General features: G+C 35.6%; 1 protein-coding gene across 1 annotated transcript in view; it reads right to left on the bottom strand.

Annotated features, from left to right (window-relative positions):
- The window catches only part of MCTP1 (multiple C2 and transmembrane domain containing 1), a 216,127-nt gene that overhangs the window by 84,106 nt on the left and 106,780 nt on the right, over positions 1-25,241 (bottom strand). Inside the window, 5 exon segments of the mRNA XM_058043874.1 lie at positions 13,882-14,001; positions 15,579-15,653; positions 16,000-16,101; positions 16,447-16,549; positions 18,669-18,771. Of these exon segments, the coding sequence (XP_057899857.1) occupies positions 13,882-14,001; positions 15,579-15,653; positions 16,000-16,101; positions 16,447-16,549; positions 18,669-18,771 (503 nt within the window).

The following is a 25,241-nucleotide window of genomic DNA, read 5'->3' as shown; positions in this document are numbered from 1 at the left end:
ATCATTAAAATTAAACTCTTCAGAGTACATTTAAGTGACTGATGAAGAGAGAATCACACAAGTGGCAGCATGTTCATAACAACTTTATTGTGAAATTAAAATTTAACTCATTTTAAAATAACGTTGTCTATAAATTAGTTCAGGTTGCCTTTGCTGCAGGTTGAATTTATTGATATATTATTGTATTCTGCCAATTTCCAATCAGAAAGTCTGCGAGCAGTTAGTTGTAATGTTCATGGGTAGCTGGAGAAATAGCAGTAAAGAGAAAAGTTCCTACTAGATTTCTCATTATGGCAACTAAATTTTCAATGACATGCCCGTATCCTTCTATTAATAACTTTCCTGTGACAAACTAATGCATCAAAATGTAATGCCATTTTGGTGCTGTCTATTATTTCAGATGCAAAGATATTTTTTCTCCCTTGTTAGATTTCTTAACCCGTAGCCACTATTAAATTCTGCCAAAGAGTGGGGATAACAGATGTCTATAAACCCTCCTAGTTTCATGACAAAAGGAAAACAATGGCTTGTGGATTACTGCAAAAATATTTTTGATAGGGCAAAATTCAAAATTATTCAGTTACATGCAAATATTCTTAGTTTTGCTGCATGTATATGCAATACAAACATTTCCAACTTTTAAAATCCTACCGTGATTAGATAAATCATAGCTGACTTAACTAAACATTTATACCCTGCTGTAGTTTTTTTCTTTGAATGCTGTAACAGAATTTACATGAAGTTCCTTCCAGGAAAAAGGCTCTTATTTTTTTCTTTGGAACTTTTCCCTGCAATGTTCACAGAGTTCTTCAAAAAATAGATCAAAACTGAAAAAGTAAAATAAAATAATTTTCTTTATGAATGCTTGATGACCTTTGACACCATTCACTATTTAGAGGCCCATAAAATAGCAGATAACATATATGACTCACAAATTACCAATTATGAAAAATTATCTGGGGTAGAATGCTGTAGTAATGCAAAAGATGGATTACTTGTCATAAACCAACAAAACTTTTGTTTGCAAATCCAGTATCTCACTTCTTTCTTTCATGTTGGGAAACTTAAAATTATTTTTAAACGGCATTAATTAAAAAAAAATGCAGCCCATCATACAAGTCAACACTGACTCAGAAAGAATCTGTTATTTTTTAACCAATATATATTTTATATTTTACTATCAGTTCTAAAAATCAAAATTCAGCAGAAATAAGATACATCACAGAGCAAGCAGATAGTCCTGTACTTCAGAGGTATTGGGTTTGCTGGTTCTACCAGCCACATCTTAAAGTGTTCTCAGAGAAGTGGTGCATTTGTCATTGTCAGGTAGGCAACAGCATTTAATTAGTCAATAATCACATTTTAGAGCACAGGCATCCCCTATTTTAAAACACTCCTCCTGCATTAGAAGTTCTTCAGAGTTTTGGATTTACTTTCTTCTCTGCATCTTGAGGGAGACAGACTTTTCAATTTTTAATAAAAACAATGTGAGAAAGGATTAATGTCTGCAGAAAATAAAATAAATACAAGCTTCAGAGTACCCCACTGCAGTGCCATCAGTGTTGAGGAGTTACCTACGAAAAACTCTGTCTGGTGATGCAGCTGAGCATTTATTACACCCTCTGACTGGTAAATGACAGGACTGCTCAAATCAGAGATAAACCAAGATGAACTTTTTTTTCATCCAGAAACCAAAACCCCCCCTTGTCAGCTTTTGCCTTCCCTGCAAACAGTGAACCCATTGCTTTTGGCACAATGCTGAGAGAAAAATACCAGCAGGAATGCTTCTGGTGCTTATGCAAGTAAGTGCTGTATCTCTCAGCTCCAGTTTAAGAGCTGGCTCTTTTTTCACATACAACTTTTGCTCTGCCTATGCCAGAATCCACACTAATCTTTGGCTTACTAACTTTGGCCAAATCGAGAGGGGACACCTGATTCATAACACCGCCAGTTACAGCTCTTAGCTGTCTTGCACTGTGAGAAACAGTGGAATGATTTAATTAAAATAATTTAATTCAAATCAGACATATTAGACATTGTAAGTAAAGGAGCAGAAGGGTGAGCGCAGTGATCTGGAGACAATGAAGCATACTAACCAGAGTTTCCCAGGTTCAGATCCCAGGTCAGATACATACTCCCTGCTCCCAGCTTCAGCCGAGAGTGTGCCCGGAGGTGGCTGCCGCTGCTTTGGGGAGAATGGAGGAGTAGGCTTGTGTGTCAGGGTGGGGAGGAAGGGGGGATTAGTTGCATTGTCACTCACTAATGACAGCTGCCAGATGATTAGAAAGCACATTAGGTTCTTAACTTTAACTCTGCTAATCAGCAAGATCAAACTCCTAACACCAAATTGGGTTTTTTTCATATTTAAAAAAAGGAGGAAAAGAGAGAGCACATTTGCTGCCTAATCTGGATGTAAGGTAGTGAACAAGCATGCAGTTGTAAAAATCAACTTCGATGGAATAAAATACTTGACTGATTTAGATTGGCCTCAACAGCATCATTTGCAATGGTTATGCATACAGGACGAAGGTTTTAAGCAGAATTATTTCTTCCTATGAAATTCTGACATTCAAGAATCAATCAACAAAAGGAAAACTGCATTCAAGCATTTTGAAATTATATTTTTCAAGAAGGTGGCACTAGAGAACAGCACAGCTCTGCTACATTTACTGTAAGAAAGCAAAACCAAACTAAAACTTGCAGAAAAAGAGCTGAGTAGCCTTTATCATGACTATTCTCTGAGTAGGCTGTTGATCAAGGCAAATGTACATTAACTTCTGGGAAATGTGCAATTTTACTATGTTGTCCATATAGACAGAAATCTTACTTCTTTAACACTATGTTTGAAGCAGGTTCAAAATAGATGGTTAATGGTAAAGCTGTAATGAATGTATTTTCTGGAAGTTTGGTTGGGTTTTTTTTGTTTTGTGGTTTTTTGGAGGGTTTTATTGGTTGGTTTTTGTTGTTGTTGTTGGTTTCTTTTTTTTTTGTTAGGGTTTTTTGTGTTTTGTGGGGTTTGGGGTTCTGTTGTTTGCTTTTTTGTTTTCATTTGGTTTGGTTTTTTGGTTGTTGCTTATTGTGTGTGGTTTGGTTTTCTTTTTTCTCCCTTTCTTTTTTTTACTTAACCTGTGGCTTTGATGCAGCTGCTCTCGGATATACAATGGTTACCCAACCATTTTATGGCTTTAACAAACCCTTACTTTTTGCCTCTCATTCTATACAATGTAGCCTCTATTTGCACCCAAGTGCTACTAAATTACAGATAAAGTTACAGCAAATTTGTTTTCTCAAAAAAGCAGCGAGGCCTAACATCCCCTGAGTAATAACAGCCTTGCTTTTAATTCAGAAGTAGAGCTGGAATAATTTTCCCTCAGAAAAGGCAACAATAGAGCTGTTCTTGCAGGGCTGAATGGGGCATGTCTCAGTTTGCAGGTGTGCAGGTGCAGCAGGGGAGAGGCAGAGAGTGCCTGACCTGGGTGGGCAGCCCAGGCTCCGGCAGGTAACTCCAGACTGGAACACCATCTATTGGACGGGGCTGACAGAGCTCTCGACTCTGAAGCAAAGAAATATGCTCCAGTGAATCAATAATTTATAGAGATGTATCTTGTTCATACTGATGAAATCAAAGTAGCTAATAAAAATCTGAAGCACTCCTGAAGCAAAGCAGAAATGTTAAAACTCCATAAAACACAGACAAAGCGACTCTTGAATGTGAAAATACTACATTATAAAGACCTACCAACACACTGCAGTTATTTTCCAAATGTTCCAGCTAATAGACTGTGATGAAGAAATAACTTCTTTTTAATGTATTTCACTGGAGTTGTGTTAAAGAAGCTTAATATTCAGGATTAAAATCCCTATTCTGGCTGATGTGAAGCTGCAGTGCTATGAAGAGAGTGATATAATACAGAAACAAAGCTCAAATAAGGCATTAGTTACCTCTACTGTAAAATAAATCACCCCCATACATTTCCATGTTTACTTGCTGCAATATTATGATACTATTTCCAAGAGATGAAAATCAAGCACATTAAAGGAACAAGCATTAAGGGCTGTTAATGTGGTCTTTTGCTGGTAATCATTGTCTTGGGAAAAGTATATTGTGTTTTACACACTAATGCTATGACGTGTTTATTAACCCAGAATCCTTCTGCTAACAGTGCTTTAAGCAAGTAATAATAAGGTGGAAAATATTAAAAAACCTACTTTTAAATTTAACTCATGTTAAAGGAATAAATTATCTGTGGGTATTATTTCTTCTTCAAGACAAAAGTGCAACAATACTACGTATGAATCAAAAATTACTCAGTCCTTCTTTTTAAAGGAAAACATGCTTTAATAAACACTATTGGTATCCCTTACAGTATTGATTACCCATTTTCAAAGGAACTAGTTAGTTTTAATTTTAAAAAACACACTTTTCCTGGAAAATGAAGGATTTGTCATTGGAAAATAGATTCAAACGCATGCAACTGTGCCTTCTGGTCTGAGATAAGGAAGAGATTTTTGTCTCTGCCTTTTAAATGAGCACCAGCAAGAAGCAGAGCAAGAAAAGCCTAACAGACACAAGCATGTAAGAACTGAGGAGAAATGTAAGGAAATACCAGAAGTTCCAATTATATAATATCATTTTTAACAGATAACTCTGCAGTGCTAATAACAGCTGTGAGAGTAGTGGTCAATCCCAAATAAATAAGACTAAATTACGTAATTTTTTTTATTTTTTGAGAATCTATGTTCCCCATAGAGTATTTGTACATCTGGAAAGCAGTTGGTTTCTTGTAACTTCAGAGCAACAGTAATAGCGTAGATGTTCATAATGAAAATGTACAAACTCACAGATCTGCCATACAGTTGTAAGTCTATTCAATATCACCAGCAGCCATTTGGCTTACAGCTATTAATTTTTTTTTCTTTTCAGTAACAATTGGAGTCACAACATTAGTTAGTTCTACTGGTAAGTGTTAATACTTACCCTGAAATAAATACAGTCTGCCACTGAATCCAAAATAAATCATACTTTTTAAATTATGTCATCTTGTTTATTGCAAAGTATTAAACAGATTGCAGGTATAAACATTTTTTTTTCTTTCTAAGAGCAAATAAGGTGAACAAAAAAAACAAACAAAAAAACCTGCTTTCATCAAACAAATGGTTATGACATTTACACGCTTTTTACTTCAAGGTCAATTGAAATTCTTCTTTCCTGCAGAAGTTAAATCACCTCAGCATGAGGTAAATTGGTAAAAATTTAACATTCTGTCCACACAGTTAAATGTTCCACATATTTCAAAATTATCTAGATGACACTGTTTCTTGCATTGGCGCTTAACTAAAATGATCTTCAGGCAGTTTTTGCTCCTCTTTATATTGCTGTGACCAGTACAAGAAGTTACTGTGCAAGATAGGCCATTGCAAACATGCAGGCTTTACCAGTGATATGGCTAAAGCTACAAGAGTATTTTCTTCATAAAACTGCAACCACAAATTTGGCCTGAGAAGTTTAAGAAAACATTCTGTCTGGACAGTAATCCGCATGATTCACCCTTGTCACCAAGATCTTTAGGTGTTGCCTTGGGAGGGATAGGAGAAAAGCACATAAAAAAGTAATTCAGGAAAGCACTATTTTTTGGAAAATGTTTTCTTAATTTTTCAGGGATGGAAAACAACCTGAGTGGCAACTTCATTAACCTTGACTGACACTATAAAATAAAAATTATGCTAATAAACTTCTGTATAACTCATACATAATTTAGAAGAAAAGTAAAAATATCCACCCTTTGTAAACTTCATAAGTGTTTTTCTGCAACAGCGCCCTTCAGAGATTTGTCCCCTTGACATTGAAACTGTCTGCTCAGTGCACAGATTGGTTATCCCAAGTAAGGAACAACTTCTAGTGCTACAGCTTTTTCACACTCTGTCACAAGGAAATTTCCCTATCTCTGAGAGAAAACAATTGTAAAAGACCACTGCTTTCCCAGGACTTCCCTACATATCTCAGTGGAGTTCCACTGGAAACAAAGCTTCTTGCATCGCAAGTCCCCCTTCATGTGGGGTATCATCATCACCACAAACAGCATCACGACCCACCAGGGATTTACAAGAATGAAACAAACACTTTCAAACACTTTTCAGGTCCAAACCATACATTAACAGAATGGTAAGCATGCAGCAGCTCTCTTTTGCTAAAAACATAGGATAAAGCTAGGTGTGGTAGACGCTCCCTCTTTAGGAAAAGAAAAACTTCACATGTAAGTTTTGCAATGGTTACTTAGGGTTGTTTTTTTTAAAGGCTTTACTTACATCATCAATAAAAGCAATTACTGTTAGTCATATAGCATTATGTGTCACTAGTAGACACAACATATGCTCTAAGGCTTTTTTTTATGTTAACAGCCTGGATTTCTCATTGAGCTACTAAAACTGAAATTATAAAATTGTAAGTTAAACAATATAGGCAATAGAAATGCATAACTGAAATGTTACAAAATGGTCTAAAATGTTTTCACTTCAGTAAAATCTGGCACATTGAAAAGAACTGGTTTTTTTTCCTTAATTCTTCCACTGAGACACTTATGTCATCACCTAGCAGCTACATACCTACTAAAGAAACAACTCTACAGGGATAAGTACACTGAAGATTCCTTAAGTAGCAATAGGAAGAAACTGGTAGTTTAATTTCTGAATTTAATTTCTGTCCTTTCTAAGTCTTTTACACACTGTATTTTCAAAAGCTTTGAAAAAATTGCTTCTCTGTCTGATTTACCTTATTTGAGCTTTTCTTACCAAAACACAACATATCTGCTTCTTTTGTTACTACATTGCAACTTTTGGCAAAACCGTGATATTACATTATTTTAACTACTGAATGGCCCAGAGAAATCAGTGTGTTCTACAGTTCTCTCACTTCAAAACAAACCTTATAATACCCATTGCTTCTAAAATAAAAAGGAAGTAAAACACTCTGTAATGCGACTTTATAATGTGTTGGTTCTCATAATACTTATCATTAAAAGATGATGAAAAAGATATGTTATAACTCAATCATGTGCAGTATCTAAGTCATGGAAGTTTAAATGGCCAAGATCTTCTGAGATAACTGTAAAATAGCACCTCAGGGAACCCGAGGATGATAGGGTACACAACTACCTTAGAACACCCAAGCTACTTATTAATTATCCAAATTCAGTGTCAATGATTCTGAATTCTTTCAAGTGCTAATTTTTTCATTCAATACTGTGTTTTGCACTGCAGAAGAGAGTACAAGTGAACTAGTGATGCGATGTAAGTCTCTCCTGGGGGCCCAATGGTCCACTCTGCAACTCTGCCCAGTCACACCAGGCAGTGGGGGATCAGAAACATTCTGCAGAGTAAGACTGCAACTCACACTAATTGGCTGCCCAGATTTCTAGTCACATCACAGTCCTAACAGGAAATCTAAGCTTGCTTTTAGAACTTTTTAGGTAATGCTAAAAACAGGAGAATGAATAATAGTTTTTGCCAACTTCCACAATTTTTCATCAACCACATTTTCATCCATCAGACTTTTTGATGTATCAAGTTACAATAGCATTCAAAAAGGTTTGGTAGTCAAATATTTTCAGAATACTATCAGCTTTCAAAGGAGAATATATGGGGAAAATGGTGTAATATTGAAGGAAAAGTCTAAGACATGGGATACCAATGCTTTATGCTGCTGTGTATTCCTGTTCAATAAAACACAAAATAAAGAAAGTAATTCCCCATACAGCATAGGTGCTTTCAAGATTTAATGCCTTAAGATTATGAAGAAACTCAGAACAGCATCCAGTTAGGTACTAAAATATATATGCAGGTAAAATAAACACCTATGGGAGCAATTAAAGTGCTTAAAGGTAGAGCTAGTGACATTTTCGACACCCTTGGTGGGCACCCCAGTCACCTGGATGGTGATGGCAGAAATGACAGAGAACCTAAGACAGACACATACTCTTCTGGGACAGTAGCTGGACAGCACACAGGATGCTCTACATTACTGAAAATGGCACAGGTCTGTGCTTGGGCAATAAATCTCACTGCTAAACTGGTTTAGCAAGTATGCAGTCGCTCTGTGAAGAAAGTAAAATGAAAGTGACTTTTTATACACAAAATAAAGTACTTAAAGAGGCTTTACATATACAAATATTCCTGAATCTTTCTTTGTATCAGATTTGCAAACATACAATTTGCAAAATAAAAGATATGGACTGATGACAGCTGGTTTTCCACACCAGTATCATTACTCATTTGTTATAGTTAAGAGCTGTATTTTTAATCATAGCTGGTGTTGGTATGTTCTTTCAATATTAATAGCTAATGGATCTCTTTGGTCCTATATACCAGTTTTTTTCCGCTATTTTTTTCTTTCCTATTCCACCTTCTAAAGCTTGGCACAAAGTATAGCTAAGTGTTGTAAAAAGCTTAAATTCTATTGTAATTTTGAAGAGGTCCAACATTAGTTCTGCTGATATATCGAAAATTAGGAGGAGGGGAAACAGAACTTAAACCACTTTTCTTTTTCTCTCCTTTACTTTGGAAAAAAACCCCACCAAACCCCACAGCAGTCTGGTCCACCTATTTTTCTAAGCTGTTGGTGTGGATACAGATGACAAAAAGCTGAAAGACTCATATACATGTGTGCAACATGCATCAGAAATTAATCTTGTTCCTGGCCTTGCCATTACCATGATGCTTTACCTCTGCAAATCTTTTGAGAACAGGCAGTTTTGACAGCAACAACAATTTTTGGAAAGGCTTTTTTGGGGAGATAAGAAAAGATTTTCCAACTACCTAACCAGCACTTATTCAAATTTCAAATTCTAGACAAGAGATGGCAAGGAAAATTTGACGATACGTTTCACCCAGGTTTAGCAAAAAAATCCTGCTTGAAGGTTGTATCTTCAGTAATAGTATCCACGATGGGAACATCTACAAGTTTTTTAATATGTGTGAAATTCTCATTCTCTTACAATTACAGTGTCAAAAAATAAGGAAAATAAGTAATAATTATGACAAATGCATTCCAACCCTTGATGGTATCATACCAAATCTCTCTGGAAACATAACCTTTGTCTTTCTTCTTTGAGTGACATTGCTTCCAAATACACACAAGTGATTGTTTCCCTTTTTACTGAGGAAAAGCTCAGTAAATTGATGAAATTTCTTTCTGTCTCATATCCTTCTAGGAACCAGTTCTTTTAAATCCTGTTTCCTTTTCAATTAATTAATTAGCCACCAGAACTAAAAAGCATATGAGCAAGAGAACTAACACTTAATCAAAAGCTAGGGATGCTATTATGTCATTTTCACACATGAATTCTGTAATGTTAGAAAACAAAGTGAAGGTGAGTTAGACCTGAAAAATGACTTGGATGCAGGGAGAATCATTTTATCAATATTTGAGAGGCTGAAAAAGAAAGAAAAGTTATCTTCTCTGAGTGTGCATGTACACATATAGAATAAATAAAAGGAATAAGAACAGGAATAGGAGAATGTGCTCATAAGAAGCTTTAATTTGAGGCTAACATTTATCATCACATGAGAGCACTCTGCTTCCAAGTGAGAAACAAAGTAAGTTTATTTATGAGTAAAATAATGAGCTCATTGCTCAAGTAGGCAATTAAGTACCTTACCGAAGCCATTTTGGGATACCAAACACTTTGAAGATTATATATTCCCTCATGGTCCACAGTGAGTGTACTTCTTTGTAAAGAATGGTTCTCTAATTACTCAGTTATGAAAAATACTTTAAAGGCAAGGGGATATTTTTGATAATGCGCATCTTAAACTTTTCATTAAACTACCAAATTTAAATTTTAACTTTTTGTGCACTCTGACATTTTTGTCTGGCATTTTCATTAATTTTGCAACATACATAGCTGAAATGTTAACTGATCAATACTTTGTCTCTCTCCTGTAGCACTAGAGCAAAGCTCCCTGAGGACCACAGAGCACTACAGAAATTAAATGTGTATCAAATGTTAATGTTAAACACAGCAGTACTTACTGTATAATGACTGAAATGGTTAAAAGAATTTCAAATGGACAGATGGTAGCACAAATTATTTACAATCCCATATCAAGATTAAAGTTTGTCCCATAAAATAATTCACTGACTCACACTGAAGTGTGTCCTTTTACTGATAGCCCCATTGTCCAATTATTTTTCTGCTCATTATAGTATTGCTAGAGAATTAGAGAATTGCTAGTATCATTAGAGAATTTTTAGTTCAGAAAAAAAAGAATATACACCTTTTTCCCCTCATGTTGCACCCACTGACATCTATAAGAACAGAAATGTCTGGTTAAGAAGCTGATGGAAATTAGGCCAAACTTAGGAGACATTTCAGTGCCCACAGCGGATTAATCTGAAGAAAAAACATTCACTTTTGTATACTTTACTGAAGTTTTTCCTCCTACTATATTAATTACCAAATAGTAATAAAAAAAATTAACTGCTAAAGACTGCAAAGGTCTGTTTTAAAAGAGAAAAAGATGTGATTTTATAGCAAATGCTCTCTACATATTCTGGTTTTCCCCACTGTATTTAGGTCTTAAGAAGCATAAATATAAGTACATAACACATTCTTTATCAGCATAGACATGGGACATAATAAAGCTGTTCTGGAACTCAAATATTAACTTAATGGTGTTATTATGCACTTCCTTTATTTAACAGGAAATAAATACAAAAAATCAGGAGGGAATATAGAATTTCATAATTGCTCTAAGATAAAGTCATATGCTAGCAAGATCAACCTATCATTCATGAGCTATTTATTAGTATCTTTAAGTATCTGAAAAATAACAGCTATTAATACATCACAGTTATATATATGTGTATATATATATATATACAAATACACACACACGTATAAAATTTTTCTTCTGCTGCAAATTACCAAAGCATAAGAATAAGAAATGGAGTGAAAATTCTCAGCTATTCAGCAAAAATGCCCAGTGAATGCGATGAGTTTATGAAGTTTATCAGAAACAGGTAAAATAATGTTTAGTTGAGGAAATGCATAATCTAGAACATTGAAAATGTAACTTGGAGTTTCTGTATCATTGACCTGATGCCTTTGAACAGATTTTGGAAAGAATCATCCTAAATCTTCAGTACAACATTTCTGTACCTAAAATGTCCCAAATAATGTAAAAGTTTGAGACAGATAAGCTCAGGAATGTAAATAATCAGCAAGCTCTTTCAAGCCTTGGTGACTACCAGTGTGACTTTCCAAGGAGAATGACTTCAAAAAGAACTGCAGTGAAGAGTGCACAAGGCATATGATGTAACTTATTATAGTTAACATATTAATCAAAGTTTTCTGTAGGTTTCCAAGAGAAGTTCTCCTTTCCTAATCAATCTTAGAAATTACATTTTTGGAAACTGAGCTATTCTGCCAGAATTTCTTCACCTATGGTCCCCCCCCCATATCCCCATTAGAAAGAAAAGTCACACGGTAAAAAAGTATCCATTACTGTAATGCCAAGATCATGGGGCACTGGGAGATGCACAAAATCAATCCTTACACCAATCCTAGGTGAAATAACTGTAACTCTGTATCAGGATGCACCCATCACATTTTCAAATCCAATAGGATAGAAAAAGTGGTTAGTTTAAAGCTTTACTTCTCATATGTTGTTTCTTTTTCTGGCTAAAGAGCTGAATACCCCCAGAATAGCCTGTTTCTCATCTCCTTTCTGGAACTGACATTTCAATGTGAGATTTTCTAGCCTCTAGAAGACAACTTCACAAGGAGATATAATTTGTATAATAGTGAAGAGAAAATGAAACATATACATACATTAATTTTATACACTCTATTAAATGCAAATGTAACCCTAGTGCGAGTGTAATTCATCATAACACAAGCAAGTGGATCACTCTCGAGATTTCAACAGCCTATGAAAGTCTAGAAACCATCTAAACCCAAAGCTTATAATCATGATAAAAATTCACATATATTTGACTTGGCCAGCAAAGACTTCTTCTGCCTGACAGAGGAATGATTTGATCCTTGGAGAGGATAATATCAGGTCAAAAAGCACAAGGATGCATTTTGGATGCAGAAGTGGAATACATCTGTACAATCACAGCACTGATAGAATCATAAAAATTTACTGCAACACCTACATAAGCAAAAAAAATACTGTAAGAAAACCAAGAAAATCAGATTTTTTAAAATATATGTCTCCCTATATAAATAGGTATGAAAAATATGAACATATCTATAAAAATGTAACCAGGAAAATGTTTCTACTGCAATACGCTGTAACTATAATAGTAACATATACTGATTATTGGCCTCCCTACTTAAATTCTGTTTTACATACTACTACTACTACTACTTATTATTATTATTATTATGACACTGATTTTTTTCTATGATCAGAAACAATTACATTTTAACAGCAACACCACTACTTCCACAGCCACAGAAGTGTGCCAGCAGAAAAAAATTAATTTGCCAAAGAACAGTATGTCTTTCCATTTTCCTTTCTTCCACTGGCAACAGTGTTCCATACCCATATTAAAATCTGACTTAGAGTGATGAATACTTACTAACTGAAGCAGTGGTAGCAACATGAAACATTTGAGTTTTATGTTGAAACCTGTATTTTCCTATGAAGTGTTGATAACTGTTAACTGAAATAATAGATCACGTCTCTATAGCAAACAGCAGCAAACATATTTTGTCTTTCCACACAGTGCCATTACTACAGACACTGGCAAAAGTACAACCCCCTGGCTCTTTGAATAGCACTTGTATCTCCTGTACTCCCACTGAACATGGTAACCAAGGGTTTAATAAGCAACACAGTAAAAACAGAGCCCTGCTAGGAGAAACTTTCTGCAAAACAGCATAATTTAGTGACAGACCCAGCCATCCCACCCCATTTTATTGCACAGCCAGCTACCAAAGCCTGGTTTGATTTCTTCAAATTTGAGGCACATGACCTTCAGGCACCCAAGTAAAAAGTACTGTCACAAGATGATGTCTATAATTATTCGAAGTTATACTGAAACCCTTCCCTGTTCATAATCATAGTGGAGCGGCTACTAATCTCAGTGTCTCTCAGCTAATTAAAAATCTTTGAAATTCCAGAAAGTATGTCCATGCATACATTTCTATTCTGTAATGAAAAAATAATGGTTTTGTTTGTAGCTCTTATGATTTTAAAAATAAAGAAGTATTTATCTGAGTAACACAATGCAATCTACAATTGTGCTTGGAATTCTTAAAATTTAATAGAAAAACAAGGTTAATAATAATGAAGATAATATTCCTGAAGAAACAGCAATTTTGTTTAAATTGCTAAAAACAAATTCACTTAAAACCATTCACTAAAAACTATGACCAGAGCTTGCTGCCTAAAAGGTACTAATTTGTTTGCATTTATGTTTTTAAAGTTGGGTTTGTTTTATTTTGGTGGATTTTTTTTCTAGGAACACCACCTTTGAATAATTAGTAATCAAAATACTTTGAGAGTCATTATTCAATATGCAGGGGGATCTAACAAATTTTAATGAACATCATTTGTGAGAAGCTTAAAATATATTATCCATAGCTCACTGACTCTATTTTGATTTGCATCACCTGCTTGCAACTTATAAAATCAATTACTTTTTTACTATAATTATACAATTATAAATTTTAAAAATCAGTCTGTCTTGTTTGCGTGACATTTTAAACTTAATTACTTTTTTAAAAAACTGAATAAACATGACTGATGATATTATCATAATGCAAACTTCTAAATAAATTAAAAAGAAACCACCAATCTACACAGTATTGTCTCTCAGTCTAGAGCACAAACACACTGGGATGATTAAAAATAGTATAAAGAAGATCATACCAAAAAAGCAGCTAGACTTCTTGGAGGAGAATCCCAGTCAAAACAACTGCTAATATAGCAGACAGCAGTAACGAGCGCCATGATACAATGCTTCATCCGGATGAAGTTCCTTAGCAGCAGCTGTTAAAAAGATGAAAGACTGAAAATATTTCAAAACCCCAAAAAGTTTCAGGAGAGGCTCACGCTAACAATACTGTCATTCTTAATTTGGGTGAAAGGCTGAGAAAATATTAAGCTCTCTACCTCATAAATTGAGCAAGTTAATGTAAAATCTGAGACTTGGAAGAAAGAGAATTTGCTAATTGTATCAATTGGTATTTGTTGAATTTAATTCTAGATGGTACAAAAATTGTTCAGCATTCAAACATCACTTGCAAAATTTCACATATTATTTTATTAATTAGATTTCAGTTTCATTAAGCCTTTAACAAATGTTGGCCATTTTTAATAAAAAGATGTTGCAGGACACTAACCTGAAACCATGCAACATACTGCTCTAATTTAATTAAGATATCTGCACCATTTAACATTTTTAACAAATTTGGCTCTCTGATTTATTTTGAAAGCATTGTTTTAAGTATTTACCAAAGTAATCTACATACTTTCAAATTACATATATGTAAGACATAACAACTCTAGGTTTCGATTCTAGAAAATGTACTTAAATTCTCTAAAATGGAAACACACCTCACAACAAAAAGTGGACAAACCAGTGAATGATATGTGTACTGAGACACATAGAAAATGGTCACTCCTGCCATCTGCAAAAGTCACAATGCCATTTTCATTCATGAAAATAGGAAGAAGAATGAATCTTGAGTGAAAGGCTTTGTTGCTTTTTTGATGGAATAGTAGTGCAAAATTCAGCTTTAGTAACTGCATTACTCAAAATTGCTAATAAAGAAATATTCTGCCCCTTGAAATATTTTGTTTTATGAACTACATCATAAACTGATATAAAATTCATCCGCCAGATAATCTAAACCATGATTAAGAATGCAGGCTTTCAGAAACAAAGAAAGCAGTTCTGAGACCTTTGACTTTTCACTGAAAACAACAAAAATCTTGTTCCCATAGTCCAACAAATTCTCTCAATTTAAGACACAACATTTGTGGAATAAGAAAAAATGAGGCCAAAGTAGTTTGAGTGCAGAAGAATATGTATATTTAAATAATTTTTTACCAAAAAAAAATTTTTTTTTACATTAAAACTGTGTGTAGCAAATATATGCAGAGGAAAAGAGAGTCAAGACATTTCCTATTCCTGGGATTCTAAAGAATTTCAGTCTGCTATCACCTTTGATTCAAACCTTAGTCAAGTAACTTCCTTGAAATTTGGCTAAAAGAATGATGACTCTTTACCTTGCAACTAATGGAGAACTTTCAGGTCAAAGTTAACAGCAAAAATTTATGCAAGACTTATTTTACATGCACCTGTGCAATAATCTGATATGTGTGAAACCTGATGGTTTCAACTGTGTTCTTATTCATGTATTTCATGGAAATTAGGCAGCAATTTAGAGAGGAGACACATTAAACCTGTGTATTCCATTTCTGACTTCTCAACCTATCATATTCTTTTGTAAATAGGTAATGAAAATGTTATTCTTTACTCTCAGCAGTAGGATACCAGATATTTGAATGTCACACTTGATATTAAGGATTTTAGAGGGGATTAGTGTTTCCTTACTCTTTACCTGTTTAGACAGTCTGTCTTCCTCTTCAATGTACTTCTGTTCTTTGGGCATTAAGGTTCGTATGCTGGCTTTCACCTATGCATTAAAATGCATGTCAGTATTTCAAGTTTACTTGCTCCTCACTAGTTACACAAGCTTCAATTCACAAAATTTACCAAGTTTCAAAGTCATGGCTGCCAAGCTCGGGACACATAAGCATACACAGAGACAAGAGTTGCTACTCTGTACATTAGCAGCAAGACCAGCAGCAGCAGCAACAAAAAGAGTGGGTGTGCCAAGCAGTGGCAGAAGAGTATTCTGTAGTATACATCAAGGCTTAGAGAAAACGAGGAATGACAGAAATTCTCTACAAATCGGGAACAAAAGCTTTCATGAAACTGAACTCTTTAGCAGTACAAAAAAACCCAAAGTTAAGACTTACAGCATTAAAAATCACATCTATTTCAAGATAGATGACCCCCTTTGTTGGCCCTGTCAGCTGCTTGTTTTTCAAGACGTAGGCTTTCTGTTCACCATTTTGAATCTGCAGGAAAAGGACATGACAGCCGTCTGTCTTGCGGTCTCCGCTGAATACACCCCCCCGGTGACCCCTGACCCCCAGCTGCTGAAACTGACAGAGAACCCAAAACAACTGTGGCAAGTCTGACAAGTACCTGTTCATTACCAGGACCGAGTCTGTCAGGAAAAATTAACTATCATGGGATTCAACATGGCCGTGAATAGAGTATGTTAAAATTTTAGTGTTCTTATTACAGACCTTGGTTGAGAAATGACAGACTCAGAGCTGCAAATTTTTATTTTTTTTTTTTCTCTTTCCCTCCTTCAGCAGGAAAAATTCAGAGCAGTATGTCAGGTGAATGAAGCTTACAGACAGCAATGGTATAGCAACTTTGCCTAGAAAGTCAGCGCTTCGATCACGGTCTTCGTCGTAAACTGTCACTTCAAGCACTGAGTGGATGTCCTTTATATTGCTACAAAGAGAGAAGTACACACAGAAGAAAGAAGTCACTTACACCAGTGAGTACCAAGGACAAAACTGTAAAAGGTTAACACAGATACCCATCTGTTTTTCCAAGCCATGGAGGAGAACTGAGATTAAGTGAATGAGACATCTCTGCATATAACCAAAATGATTTCTAAGGGCTGCAATGATTACTCTCTCTCTCTCTCTCTCTCTCTCTGCAAGGCTTTTTATGACCAAAATTCTTTCTAGGGACCAAAATGCTTTCTAATCACTCTTTCTCTCCGAAAGGCTTTTCCAGCACGAGTTTTCTGAAGGACGTTGCTTTAAATCTCCTGCCTGGGGTTTGCACTGCATGACCTGCAAGAAGCAGCACTGGGGGATTTATAGCACCAGCAGAAGGATAGAGAGCTTTAAAAGCTACTCTAAAACACCGCTACCCTTGTGGCAGTTCTTACTGCAAATACAATGAAACCTGTAGGTTTATAAATGGAAATAATTACAATATACAAGAGCTTATCCTTGCAATAAGAACAGATTCTTTGTTTCTGAATTTCTCATTTAATTACAAATATACAACAAATTACAGCAAATAAAGAACAAATAATATGGAACAATGCATCTCTCAGGTACAACTGAGGAAAAAAGACTGCAAGCTATTAAACACTCCGCTGCCATGCACAGGATATGTCACTCTACATGTAAACTTTTGGGTGAAAAATTCATGTTCCTTATTTGAATAAAAAAATTACTTGAGAGAACTCATATTTGATTGAATGGCAGATCCAGGAAATACAAATTCAAGCAAAGCAGTTCAACTTCAGTAAAATATACTCCTCCAGATGAGGGATTGCTAGCCCAAAATTAATTAAGAAATCTGAATATAAATGCAAATGTACATAGAAGAAAGGCACTGAAAGCCTTTAGAGGTTTTCTATTCGATTTCTGATTAGTCTTTTGTCCTCTACAAATCTAGGCAATTCCTTGTGCACAGAACATTGTCAAGAAGCAGACGATGATTAGTTATTGGCTCTATTGGTAAATAACTAGACATATAATACTGAATTTTAGCATGGTTTTGCAGACACAGAAATGTGAACTACTATAATAAGCTGTTGGAAAGTACAACTACTGTGAGATTTGTTTCTTTTGCTCTGAGTTAATTTCTGAGACCTCACTGCAGGTCACAAAACCAATACTAAATACATAAATGATAAATCTAGAGGGGAAAATAAAAATTAAAATCAGACTGAGTTTTGACCTTAAGGGCAAAATATAGCATTTTAATGTACAACAAAGTGAAGTAAGTGTACATTAAACTAAATCTTCTACTGCTTTTGCAGAGGATTGTTACTGATTTCAGCAGCAGTGATCAGTTTTTTCTACTCACTGGTGTCACATTACAGTCAGACAGAAGGGAGAAAAAAAAGGCAATTGAGCAAGGCAAACAACACGGATTTTGTCTGTGGAAGACCTTTCTTCTATTTTGTCAAAGCCTTTAACTGTCTTCAAAATAACAAAAGGATAGAAGAACCAATCACATCACTCCTCAATCAATTGTTTTAGACTGCATTTTTCGCAACAGCTGTCTTGTACTAGTATGATACTAGATGGTATTGTGAGAAGGGCAGTTAGTAAATGGAGACAAGAAGAAATTATTTAATCATATTTCAGAGAAATATAAATGCATGAGGAATTTCTAACTGTATGTACCTATCTAATGTTTTTTACAGTTAACAACCATATTTTAATAAAGGTCATATTCACAGTATTTTTTTTTCCCCACTCAAAACTTCAGGGGCAAATCCATCACACTGGATTTGACCCTTGAAACTCTTGTTGAACCTAACAGAAGTCTGGTTTGCATACCATTACTCATACATGCCTTCCAAGAAACAGTCCTGGCATTTTTATGTTTAAAATTATACCACTTCTGTATTTGTTTTCATGTTTTTAATCCTCAAAACGTATTTGAATGTTTAGTTAAGAAATATCAGTATGTCATCACTATTCTCCTTTAGAACTACCAGTAAGTATTTTTGTTCCTTCCTTCTCCAACACCCTCATCCCAAAAAACTACCCAAAACCCACTGTCCATCCGCTTCCCCCACCTAAATCCAAACACCTACAATGTGAAGATTTTGTTCCATTCTGGATTGAGGTTCCTGTAGACAGTATGTGTCAGCAGTCTGTCATTGTTCAATTCAACTACACAAAATGGATCACTTTTACCTGTAAGAGAAAATTTAGAACTAATTTTATGAACTAAGAAAACACATGATGAGCAAGCTTAAAATAAAACAAGATTAGGGGGCTGTTTCTTACTTTCTGAACTTCACTGTAATGGTCTGCACTATATTCAGGATATTCATAACACACTACTCATCTCCATAATCTATTAACATTCTTTGCTAAAAGAACAATTCTTTTGCTTTACAAAAAAGGGGGGAGGGGGGAGGAGACAAAAAAAAAATCACCATACAGACTCTTCTGATGAAACACAGCATATTCCTAGAAGTTGCCAAGCACCCTTGTGAGACAGTTAAGAGAACTTCACTTCAATGGTACCAATGACCCATTCATGTTAAAGATAACATAATGAAAGTATTTTGATATGAAGGAAATGTGTTATTCTGTATTATTTGTAACAACACAGCACCTATGAAAATTATACAAAGACCATTATGCTGTATTATGTTTCATACTGTACAAATCCTCTCCCCTCTCCCCAAAATCAAAGAATCTTGATGACAGACTCATATAAAAACCTAACACAAGACAAAGTGGGCAAGTACAATTAAAGAATGAGATGGTATGGGCTGGAATGATGGGCTGCAAACATGGTTGATATTTTATTATACATTAAAGCACAAAAAAGTAGTTTTGTATATACTTACAAAGAGATCCCTCAGCATGAAGGCCACCAAAAGAGAAAGTATGAAGTTGCTGCTTGGAAAATGTATTATGTTGATAATTGAAGCATGATAATGGAAATGGATATGAAGGTATATTTTTTCCTTTAAAGAAAAGCAATGGGCAAAGCAAGTGTGTGCACATGCGTGTGTGTGTATGTGTGCATGCGTGTGTGTGTCCTTAAATATTAAACAGGCAGCTTACAGGAAAACACTGCAGGCAAGCAGTGCTTAGATACTAAGGAAAGCGCAAGAAAAATGATCAGAACTGCAAGTTTAGGGGTAGAACATGAAACTGACACTAACCCTTTTAAGGTTTTATTTTGGAAAGACGTTGTGGTTTATTTTAAGCTCACCAGGAAGTTAAGCAGCTCCCTTTTTCCCCAGCCCCTCTTTCATGTGAGAGAAACTAAAACCAGAAATTATGGGTTGAGGTAACAACTAACTGGAAATGGCAATGAGATAAGAAAGCAAACAGTAACAGCGTATAAGAGAGGGTGATTATATGCAAAATGCTCCTGGAGTCTGACACACTGTCTCCACACATGGTGTGCCACCCCATCATTCCCTACACCATGTTTTTTCCCACAAGCCTAAGACAATGAAAGATAATGGCACTCCAACTTTCCACACCTGTACTTTTTGTCCCCAAGACCAAGAAAACAAAACCCACAATGTTGGACAAATCCTCCAGCTGGAATCAGCACCAAGCCACCACTCCATTCGCTGCACACTCGCCCAGAAAGGGAGAAAATGGCTGCTGCACCTCTGCACTGCCCATTTTCCTCCACCAGAAGCCATGACCTCTTCATCTTGGAAGAGAGACTCCCTGACTCCTCCATACCAGCAATGATCTGAGTACACAGAGTAACAGCCTAGACAAGCCCACACGACTCTAGGCTCTAGCCTCACACATCCTTGACCTAAACTAGGACAAAAGGACAAGAAGAAAAGTAGACACCTGAATCTGATACTTAAGAACAGCTTGGCTATCTGAAAAAGCAGTACTCCAAAGTGGGATGGGAGAAAGCAAAAGGTGGGTTTAGTATCTTCAGCATTCCTGAAATTACCTAGAAGGTTAAGGAGGGGTGGAGAGGTAGACCTAAGGAACAGCTATGATGGGAAGAACACTAATGAAAACATGAGGGGCATGGTGGGAAGACCTCTTTCAATAAAGAGGCAATAAAGGGAAGAAATCACATTTTGGGCTAAATTATTTAACTCTTATTTCAAATTATGTCAGTAATGATAACTGCTATAAATCTGTCGAAAAACAGACATGCTATCCTGCTTTTATATTTTTATTTTCTCTAATAACTGGAAGGAGTGATCTTTGCCTTTGGCACAGTACAAGAGTACACATTATTTTCATGTAAATAGAAAGCAGAACAACAAATTGCTGCTCCCTGGACCCAGGGGAACTTTGTCTAATGTAAAGGAACACTTGAGTTGCATAGTACCGCATGACTTGCTTTTCTCTTCAGACTTTCTTTGGGCAGCAAACTGTTCAAAATATATTGAATGTTGGCATTGGCCCTCCATAGTTAAATCTACCATACTAGGCAATTGTGTTTCTCAATGACTTAATTAATTCTGTATTATTTTTTCATGCATTATTAGAAACCATAAACAGAGTAGCTACGGTAGCTACATTAGTGGGGCTACAGTAATGATATTAGGGAAGGCACATAATTTGTTTCATACCTTATACAAATGACAACAAAATCAATACTTAGACAAAGCTGTCCAGGGACCACAACTCCCAAACTGCAGTATTGATTTGGACTACACCAAGGGTTAATATGCATATTATGTGCATATTATTAACATTAATGATAAAGAATAATTGTTTTAAACACATTGTGAATTATAGTTAATTGATGTTTACCTCCTCTAGAAAATCACATACTGCTGAATATTTCCCATTATCTTGAAAAATGATACAATTCATTACTCAGCAGAAATGGATGTACCACACATCCAAAGGTTCTTTTATTTCACAATCTAGAAGGTGATAGGAAACCTAAACCATTTATATTATTCGAGTTCTTTAGCTTTCAGTATTTGAAAAAGAAACACACAGAAGACAGTTAAAATAACAAGGCAGGACTGGCACAGCAGGTGGACTACTGCATCTCATTTTTTAAGGCATTATCAATCATATCTGCATATGGTGGTACAATGTGAGTTGAACATATTAAACATATACAGACACAGTAAATTATATTGAAGCATATACATGCTATTTTCTATTAAGAAAGAGAGGGTGTTTACTACATTTAATTCTCTTCTGTGTCTCTTGGCATGCACTTTTTCAAAGACTCTTCTTACAGATTTACATGGATGTCAATCAATAATATGTAGCATTAATTGTAGAGCTCTTCAGTCAAACCAAAGACAACTGGTTTTCAGAAATGAAAAAATCCCTCACTTATAGTCAACATTTCACACCTCCTTTCTCCTATCATTTTAAAATGCTACAAGAACAAATTTGAATAGCGGCAATATCATTACATGGTTCAAGGGTAGGTTCAAATACCATAGCTGACAAAGAGAAGTTTCCCAGCTTTGAACATCTCTGCTAAGGAATGTTGGTTTTATCATAATTACTTGGTTACAAAGTTTCCCCATGAACCTTCACCATTGCCTATTTCTTACATATGCTGAAACACTCATAGCCAAGCTGGGCCTCTGCAAGGCACCACTCATTGCTAACATGCTCAACATAAGATATGTGCAAACATTGTTAAGATACTAACCCAAATTAGTGAATGTGATCCAGAAAGACTGAAAGAACAATGCATGAAGACTTGGTGAAGACGTGGTATCTATCTGTCATCTTTCAAGTTTTCATTATTAGAAAGAGTAACTGCAATCTTAATTCTCACTGACAACCTTGGCAACCTGCTGCATTTCAAGAGTGTTCTGAGTAATGAGATCATTCCCAATGAAAGCCTTAAGAGAGCACTAAAATAGGAAAAATTGTACTTAGGTCTCCTTGGTCTCTAGGAGGACCCAGAAGATTCAACAACACTATATTCAAAACCAGTACCTTGAGCACAACACACTCGAACAAAGGCAGCCTCAGATAATTTCTGTCAGCTAATGTGATTAGCTATTTCAAATATGAGATATAGAAATGGTTTTCCTTATTTTTTAGAAAAGAGCCACACATATTCAGAAGAGTGTCTGGAGAGTGTGTTCTCCCTCTAGTCCTTCTAAAAGTACACATAAAAAACTCTGATAAATCTTGTGCTGCCTATGCTCAGGTATTTCATATTACATTATCATGAACATAACTCCTTCCACTATAAACTAAACCACAACTGTTGTATACAACTGTATATAACCTGTCATGCATCAATAATTTCTACTAAACCCTTTGTATCTACTGAGGATCTTCCAACTAGCAATCCCGGCTCTGTGCTCTTTGTAGGCCTCCAACTACTAGTCCAGTGATTTTAGAGACATTTAGCTATTGATCAGACAGACATCCCCAGCAAACTTCTCAATACAATCCTAAGCATGTGGTCAGCACTGTACAAGAATAAGACGGCCACCACCTGCCTAAGGCACACATTAAAAGTACGCTCCCAGCAGCACCAACACTGACACTGAAAATCTTGAGTATCCCAAGACCACAGTGGGGCTGTTATCATGCCTTACCACTAATTGCAGGAGTTCACAGTAGAAGTAGGTAGTGAAAAAACAAAGTACACCTTCCAACTTACTGAAATGAAACCTGCAGAAAACCTCAATACAAAGTTAAACAAATATAATTTATCCATTCTTTTGCTGTAACAGCTCATGCTTTTTGGTCTCTACTTGTACAGTCTGAAGGGCTCCTGAAATTTTAGAAATAAACTGCTAATTTACATAATATTCGTAATTGGAAGGAAAAGCAACTTCTCTTTTGACAGATCTCCCTCACCTGTTTTCCTCCTTTACCCAGTACAGAAGTTGACTATCTGAGAATGAACTCTTGGAGTTCCATTTTGTAATGTATGCCACCAGTAAAAAAAACCCTAAAGAGCTACCTCTCTTTTGAAGCTTTGAATTCTATCTTTATTTTTATCTTTGAAGCTTCTGAATTTTAGGACACGTGTTGCATCTAGTTCGACAGATATCCTTGTTTGCGCTATGCTACGTCTTTAGACAGTGCAAGACCAGAGCGCAAACTCAGATTACCTTACTTAGAGCTAAGAAGAGGATTTTACTTCAGTCAGCACTCTGCCCCTCACATTGCATATGATGCACACAATAATTTAAATTAGTCTTTTGCTTGTCACCTTATTTCTCAGAACTTCCATATGTCCCCGGATGAACTGTACACCATAACCTGAAATCAGCTCTCCAAAAGGAGCAGCAATGAGGAACTAGAGATGTGTTGCTTGCTGTTTTTGTCAAAACTCAAAGTCCCCCAAAGCCCAGGAAGTCCTTCACAAACAAAGTCAGTTGGCAGCTCAGATTCATTATCTGTTTTGGCTGGTCACCTAGACATTTTTCTCCAACAACAAAATATAAAATGCACTTTTTCATGATGGAAAAGAGGCCAAAATAGTGATTGATAGAAGCAATCTTAAAATATTTCAAAATTATGCTTCTCAAAATATTTAGAAAATCAAAACAACAAAGCCTCAATCTCCACACAATTTCAGCTTCCTGGATTTTCTTCTCAAGTCGCCATAGCACCACACAGCCTGTGTTTTTTCTAGTGGAAAAGTTTGAGAAAGGCCCATTCCATCAGTTAAAACAGCACAGGACTTTCATCTGGCTCTCTGTTCTGGTACTCACAAGCAAGCACCAACGTATTAGGTGACTTGTGAACCCTTGTATCCTGACAGTCCCACACACACCACTGCAGCCCATTTTCCAGGCTGGAGGCGAGCTGGACTGTCCAATCTAGGGGGCAGCTAAAGCAACAAACCATTGGGTGTCATCTCAAATTCACAAGAGATGGCAAAGACATGTGACCAATTCAGATGCAAGGATCTTTTATTTGTCTAGTTATGAACTTTACCTGAGTGTTAAAACTGTCAAACTGCAATATGATGCAACTCATATTTCTGGGCAGTTTATATAGGCCTTCCTTCAACAGTCTCCAAGGTGAAAATGATCCAACATAAAATTTTTATTCTTGGCAAATTGTTTTCAAGCAAAAATTATTTTTGGAACATAGTATTTCTTTCAAACAGAGACTTCAATTTAATATAACTGCACTTTCACACTCACTTCCTAGCTCCACTTGTATACAAAGCTGACTTTGATAAAAAGCTGTCAAATCTTAAATTTGAACAACTTGCTTGCCATATTTTGTACAAGTTCAACAATGATTTTTTTAATTTTAAAACTCTATTAAATGCATGCATTTTTCTCCAGAAAATTGCATATCATCTGCTCATTATCCACTTAATATTGTAAAATAGGAGACTTTAGTAAAGAGAAATATGGAAACATCTATATTTTATACAATAGGATGATCCTCTGGTTTAGAAAACACTTGTGTACAACAATAAAAATGCTTCTCTATCATCAAACACTAAAATTCCAGCCTGTAGGAATGAAAATGAAAAATCATAAAGGACAGCCACTATAGAAAGGTTCTTACTCTCTTAATTAAGGCTGCCATGGGCCTTTCCTAGGAATCACCATTGATATAACTGCTCTTCAGAGTATATGCCAGCAAAAGAGCACATGGCAGATCTAGCTGTCCTCTGAAAAACTTATTGTATTTCTGAAATATTAACTCACAAGGGCCAGCAGATAGCTTTGGGTTAGATACCCATTAGG

The sequence above is a fragment of the Melospiza georgiana genome, chromosome Z (assembly GCF_028018845.1).
Source record: "Melospiza georgiana isolate bMelGeo1 chromosome Z, bMelGeo1.pri, whole genome shotgun sequence".
NCBI classification, from domain to species: domain Eukaryota; kingdom Metazoa; phylum Chordata; class Aves; order Passeriformes; family Passerellidae; genus Melospiza; species Melospiza georgiana.
The sequence above is the reverse complement of the archived record's forward strand: the minus strand, read 5'-3'. Positions and strand labels throughout refer to the sequence as shown.